Source organism: Gossypium hirsutum, chromosome A05 (genome assembly GCF_007990345.1).
Source record: "Gossypium hirsutum isolate 1008001.06 chromosome A05, Gossypium_hirsutum_v2.1, whole genome shotgun sequence".
NCBI classification, from domain to species: domain Eukaryota; kingdom Viridiplantae; phylum Streptophyta; class Magnoliopsida; order Malvales; family Malvaceae; genus Gossypium; species Gossypium hirsutum.
In genome coordinates, this window is record NC_053428.1 from 40329503 (window position 1) to 40337139 (window position 7637).

Here is a 7637-nt window from a genome sequence, read left to right on the forward strand (position 1 = left end):
AATTATATATTCTTGTTATGGCTACAAAATTGGAAGATTTTACAATTTTGTGAGATTGCAAAGCTATCTATTAGAGTTCTAATAGCGGCAAGTGTAGTTCATAGGGGCTGGGGTTTGCAGAAAGGAAAAAGGGAAAAAAATATGTGAAAGGAGAAGAAAATAATTTTTTTATTAGATTATTTTATTATTTTATATAAAATATAATGTAATTATTTATTTGCTTTTTTTAATATATTATATTTTTAGAATACTCATGTGTATACATATATATGTATGTGTTTTTAATTTTTTTTTTAAGAATTAAGATAATTTTGAGATAATTTATAATATTGAGAGTTAATTTTTTTTAAAACTACGATTATAAAAATTGAAAGTTAAATTTATTATTATACTAATGCTTAAACTGCTACCTCACAATTTTGTAAAATATTTAACCAGGAATAGACAAAAAAAAACAATTAACTGAATGACTAAAAAAAATCTATATATATATATATTGTTATGGCTACAAAATTGGAGGATTTTACCAATTTTGTGAGATTTTAAAGCTATCTATTAGAGTTCCAATAGCAGCAAGTGTAGTTCATGGGGGCTGGGGTTTGCAGAAAGGAAAAAGGAAAAAAAATTTGAAAGGAGAAGAAAATAAATTTTTTATTAGATTATCTTATTATTTTATATAAAATATAATGTAATTATTTATTTTCTTTTTTAATTAATTATATTTTTAGAATATTCATGTATATATATGTTTTTATTCTTTTCTAAAAATTAAGATAATTTTGAGATAAATTATAATATTGAGAGTTAATTTTTTTAAAATTACGATTATAAAAATTAAAGGTTAAATTTTTTATTATATTATTTTTGAACTGCTATTTCACAATTTTGTAAAATATTTAATCTGGAATGGACCAAAAAAAACCTAATTAACTGAATGACCAAAAAAAATCTAAAACAATTGGGTGACCTATAATATGGTTTGTCTACTAATTTATTTAATGTATAAATGATTCACTTATTAAATAAATGTGAACAGCATGAAAAATAATATGTAAAAAACACAAATAGACGAACTTGTTAAAAGTTAGATGAAAACAAAGTATGAACCTATAACAACATAAATAAGTTTTTTATAATACTTTCAATTCTAAAAAATAATATAATAAGTATAAGAAAATATAATTTTCTCTCTAAATTGCACTCCATTGTAGAAAAAAGTTGACAAAATACCAACATGATATCAACATACAACTCAAACTTCAAATTTTTTTAAATATTAATCTGACTTTTGGATTGTTTTTAATAATATTTCCTTCATGAAAAGAAAAAAAAAACACACTGTCAACACCCATCAAAACTGAATTAAAAAGCAAAGTCTGAGCTTCCTTTAATTTTTGAAGAAATATAACATTTATAGCGAAACTGCTCATAACAACTACAAGTAGACATGTCCATATTAATATGTTCTGAAACAAGGGTGATGACCTGACCAAATCAACCAAAATAAGAAATAAATGATGATTGGTGTAAAATAGGTGACGAAATAGAGAATAATTGAAGGTGATAGGGTTAACATAGCACTAGAGAGACATAAACACATCATCATGTAAATTGGAAACAGAAAAGACATTATACTTTTAGCTACGGTTCCCAAAAGCAATAATGTTATGACCCAGGATATCAGAAAAGCCCCTCCATTTGAAATATAGAAAAGAAGAAAACTAAATGTGCTCATCACTGATTTCCCTTCACGATGAGTTGTGCCCTGTGAGACGCCGCCCGGAGGGCTGAGAACTCCTTGATAAGTCATTGCTATTTGCTAGAACCAGTGAAAATACGATCAGTAATACACCCATTGTTTCAGGTGTCATCTCTTCAACCGCATCTTTCAGTATTTTGAACTTTGACAACTTTTGAAATTTGAGGGGATTACTATTCAGGATGTTCACACTCTCCGTATTGTCGCCTACAGTTTGTCTTTGTAACACATCCATTGCTGTAAAACCACTTTCATTGGTCTTGTTCCTGTCCACTTCCTTGCATTCTATCAATTGTTTGATCATCTGCTTGATTTAAACTTCCACAGTTAATTCACAAAAATACATCACTTCTTTTTAACATTCCACCATTACCTTACCAACCAAGATTTTAATCAAGTTTTTTTTATTAAACTTTTAATTTTTTTTAAATTTAATTAAACTTCAAAACTTAATTCCAAAATACGCGGTTGTTGGTAGGCAACTACGTAAGGATGGTAACCAAATTTAATTTTATAATAGTTCCCACCATTTCCTTACCTACCAAGATAAAGTCAACTAAGTTGTTGTGTGGCGCCATTAAATAAAGTCGACCATTTAATCTAATATAAATTATAAATACTAAAAATCATATTATAAGCATATGCGTGTAAAAATTACGTATTTAAAATATAAATATAAATTTAAAAATAATATATAATAAATAACAAAATTTATGGTTTAAAATTAATTAATCTTAATAACACATAAAATATATTTTTTTTTATTTTTATTAGTTTTTGTAAAAAATTTAAGTGACTCGTGACACCAACTTAGTCAAGAGTTTAACTAATAGTGACTATAAATAAATATACAATTGGTGAAGATAATATAATATGCATAATACAATTAAAATATAAATATTATATTAAAATAAAATTTTAGTTTAGTGATAAAATTAATAGAATGATAAAATTAATAGCATGAGTTTAAAATAAGTTGATGTAAAATTTATATTTGGTTTTTTAAAAATTTAATCAGTAAATTATATAATAATTAATAATAATATTTATTATAAATGGATTCATTTTATGGATTTGGGTTATAAAATTAAAAAAGCCGACGAGCCTATGACTTAATCCCTTGTTTTTCGGGGTTATGTGAGATTCCCTGAGTTCGAACCACGCTACTGAGAAATGGACGAAAATTGTGAAAAGGAGTACATAGAGTTACCTGGGGGTGGTTAATTGATGCAGCTAAGTGCAGTACAGTGTTGCCATCCTTATCCTGAAAGTTCAATATTTTACTTCTCTTAGACTTGTTGTCTTCAAACGCACTTTGAATCCATTCCACCATCGCTTTAAATGCTTCAAATTTGTTTTTCTCTGCAGCAATATGCAAAGCAGTTTGTCTCTCAACTGTCAAATCAAAGATACAATCGGGACAAACATCCAAAAACCGGGACAAAAGATGAAGGTAATTTTCATCCAAAGCAACATGATGAAGAACAGTGGAACCTCCCTTGCCTTTAACACGAATAAGATCTTTATCAACAGATAAAAAATAAATCACCACTCGTGTTTGTTGATTAAGCAAGGCTAGATGAATGGGGGAAAACCCATCCGGGTTCAGTTTCCTGGCAAACGATGGCTTCAAGTTCATCATCTCCATTGCAAAACCGGTATTGCCTGCAACTGCAGCAACGTGCAATGGCGTATCCACGAACTCCATCTTATCTATACGCTTGAAAACATTGGCATCGTGGTGGATGAATGAATACAAGGCATCGACGTTTCCTGTTTCAGCTGCTCTCTTTAACCTTTCATCCATTTCCATGAATCAAAGAATTCTAGAAACACTTAAATGATTGATAACTTAAAAAAGGGTTTCTGTGCCTAGTTAATTTTATAAAACTTGGAAAGGGCTTTTGCCTACTTATATATCAAGTAACTGAGAAAGATGTTGCTAAATACTTGTCCAGTCTTGAAATATCTAACTTAGATTTTGATGGGTTGATTTGCGTGTATAAGTTTGGTTCAAGAGTTGACTAATGACTAGTCGTATACGGTTTGCTATAAAAAATACATCCAGTGACCGATTGACGTCTTATTTTAATTTTAAAATATTTTATTATTATCTTGGTCACTTTTTATCAATTTAATCACTACCAAAATGTTTTCTTTGTTGTTTTCTCTTAAATAGAAAGATGACCGGGATGCCACGTAATTACTTTTTTCCTATGTATTTTCCACGTAATTAAAGGGTAATACAAATGTACATTCATTAACCAAGCGCTTCAACTTCAACCCCTTCAAAGCTTGCACTTTTTTCCTAGTCTCAGCATCACTTTCTGCTTCCGCTAAGTTGAATAGATAAACTAACTTGTCCAGTTTGCCATTATTGATGGCTTTTTTCAATGATCTTATTGTTTTCGGGGTTCATTGGACTCTTTTAATATTGACCGTATGGTGGTGGGAGTGGAGGAAGGGGGAAGGGGGACAGCGTCGTTGTTCATTTCCTTCATGTGCTGATGATGGTGGTGAGAACTGGAGCTGCAAAGATTTTTCTTTGGAATGAGGTGCCGAAGAATGCTGAACATAGTCTGAAGTGGTTACCGGTGGTGGGGGGGGGGGAGGGCGTCTATTGATCTTTAGAAAAGAAAAAAAAATCAGATTAACAAACGAAAGAAGGAGGAAGGTTTGGACTTAGGAGAAGTGGAAATAGAGAGAAGGGAGAGCATATTCTTCTTCTTCAAAAGCATCAAAATGGTAAGTTGTTAATCTCTAAAAATGAGTCACGGACATGGGAGAAACCAGAAACGGTGGAGAAAGATGTCAGTCTCCCAAATGCGAACAAAATTCCCCTTGCGACCTCCAATGGTTCTATTACGCCTGGATTACTAAAAATTGGTTAACAGGGAGAAATTCCGTTTACTTACTTTTATTTGCCAAATATTTCACTCATTTCATAGGATATATATCTCATAATAGATTTACAAAACGCGAAAAATTAAATCTAAAAGGAATAAAAGAATAACCCATTTCTCTTCCTTCTTTAATTAATTTCATTTTAACATTTTTTCTTAGAAGCCCAAGGATCTTAAAATCCTTCAATAATTTGTTTTCATGGAAAAAGAAAGAAAAAATCTCTTTCCAACGCCAAAATCCTCCCCTACCGTCAATGCATTATGGTAGGCGTGGGTACCGCTTAAAGCCTACTCCCATCGCCTCGTCATATTTTCAAATATTCGAAAAATATCCAGAAAATCCTTAAAAGAAAGCCATGCAAACCAAATAAATCCTCCACCACCTTTCCAAACGTGACCGGTGCTAATCGGTTTAATCGAAGTAATAGTTGTGTCAAACTCTTGTCTGAATGTTCGAAAAAGAAAATGCGCCCAATGCTCACTGATATATAGTTGAAATAACCAATACTTAAACTATCCTACGGTATGCCAACTATATTTGATTTTGCCCGAACAGTTAATAAGGTAACCAATAATCCAATTTCTTTTTTAAGTTTGCTTCCCATTCTATCGATTTCAATATCATCAATTCATCAATTAAAACATCATTTCATACATAGCATATCATGATTCATCTCAATTCCAAGCCAACTTCATAATTTTACCGAGTTACACTATTTTCAATTCTATTCAATTTAGTCCTCTATTATGATAATCAATCAAATTCAAACCAATATCATTTGATCAATCATAATTAGCTATTAATTCATTAGATATCTCAAATTACTATTCATCGTATTCAATTTATCATTTTTTTTTATAATTTAGTCCATATCTCACCTTTTGTACCCAGTTGCAAACAATTCAATATTATTAAACATTCAAAAATTCATAATTTAAGTTTACAAAAATAATCATACCATATGAATTTACCTACTAAAACAACAAATGAACACTCTTTAAGGACTAATTAACAATTTTGTTTTTTTCCTTAATTATCTTCAATTTGATTTAATTCTTGATCTAAACATTAATTCAATTCAATTTATCAATTCCAACCCTCTTATTTTATCCTATTATAAGCATGTATCAATTCAGTTTCATTTTTCAAATGTTCCTTAAACTTTTACATTTTATTTAATTTAGTCCCTAAAATCGAATTTGGCCTAACTTTCAAATCTGAGCTTCGATTTTGAAATTGATCTCAACTGCATCCTTCTATAACCTATAAAATTTTCCCATCAATTTCAAGATTTATACATTTAGCCCCTATGTTAAAAACATAGTAATTAAACTTTACAAACTAGTCATTTTTCACTTCTAAGCTTAAAATCTAACAATTTAGTACCAATTTCATCAAGTATTCATCAATGACAACTTTTAGTCACTTTAACAGATTTGTAAAATATTACATAGGCTAGCTAAATCAAGGTCCCAAAACTTCAAAAAACATAAAAATTACAAGAAAATGAGTTAAAATTACTTACCAATTTGAGGCCCATTTTTTGAAAGCTTAAAACCTTTTTTCTTTCTTGAAGAATCAATGAAGAGAAAATATTGTTGACACCATTTTTTGATGAAAACGGGGTCGACTTGGATTTTGAAAAAAAGAATGAAAACGGGAGTCGCCACCAATCCTTTTTTTGATGAGGTGTGATCGGGTCACCTCAAAAAGTGGTTGTTTTTAATAAATGATTTAATTTTATGAAAACAACGATTTTGGTCTACGAAATTCAGAAAAAAAGGTTCGGGAGTCGGTTACGCACGAGGAAGGATTAGCACCCTCGACACGCCCAAAATTGGTACCTTAGTTGATTATTTAATGTCTTTATGTCGAAAATTAAAAACTCGAAAAGAATTTAAAAATAAGATCCTTCTTTATATTGCGTTATTTTTTTTTAAAAAAAATTACTTGGACAAGTCAAAATGAAAAATGCCTTCTTATCTCGAATTAACAAGATGTCACATCCAGTAAGTTAGGACACGACACCTTGTATTTTTGAGAGTAAGCTTTCCTTTTATTTTTTTATTTAAACCTCATTTATTTTAATTTTAAAAGGATATTCGATTACTTAAAATCAACGAGAAAAATCGAATCTCAGTAAGTTAGGGCACGATTTTCTCGAATTTTCTAAATACGGAATATTGCCTTTACTTTCGAAAAATCCTCATATCGAGAAAACCACGTGTCATATCCAATGCGTTAGGACACAACATATTGAAATCCCGATAATGAGTTTTTATTTATGTTTTTTATTAAAGAGCATTCTCGAGCATTTAGATTCAACAGAAAATTAGAACCCAGCACGTTAGAGCCCAATTCTCTCGAAGATCCCAAGTATCGAGTATTGCTTTTGTTTCCAAAATTTTCCTTTTTTTACGAATTCGGGTAAAAATTGATGTGACGGAATAACAATTACGATAATGCGAGTAAAAATAATACGAGCGAAGATAACAAAAATAAATATATAAAAAATCAATTATATACAATAACAAGTAAATAAACAAAATAAAAAAAACTAAAACATTTTTAAAAAAAATAATAATGGACACATAAATAAATAGATAAACATAAAGTAAAACAATAATAATAGTAAAGAAATGAATAAAATTATAAAAGTTTTAAAAATGCATGTATGAATTTTAAAAGATTTAAAATACAAAAAAAACTATGTAGGTATATATATATATAATGAAAATATGTATGTCTATACATATATATATATGTGTATGTACAAGAATTATAAAATATGAAAACATAATTACATATATATAAATAACATGCGCATGTATGTATATATATTACATAAAGACAAAAAATATAAATATGTATATTATAAAAATAAAATAACGTAAGTATGTACATACATTTATAAGTATATGAATTAAAATATGTAAATATATAAGTATATATATGCCTGTAGAAAATATGAAAT

General features: G+C 29.0%; 1 protein-coding gene across 1 annotated transcript; it reads right to left on the reverse strand.

Moving 5' to 3' along the window:
* Window positions 1-1386: 1386 nt before the first annotated feature.
* On the reverse strand, window positions 1387-3692 carry LOC107957344 (ankyrin repeat-containing protein BDA1). Its single transcript, XM_016892853.2, has 2 exons — window positions 2970-3692; window positions 1387-2063 (listed from the first exon to the last, which is right to left on the reverse strand). The coding sequence occupies exons 1-2, from the start codon at window positions 3570-3572 to the stop codon at window positions 1749-1751; spliced, it is 918 nt and encodes a 305-aa protein (XP_016748342.1). The 5' UTR covers window positions 3573-3692; the 3' UTR covers window positions 1387-1748.
* Between the last annotated feature and the right edge of the window lie 3945 nt (window positions 3693-7637).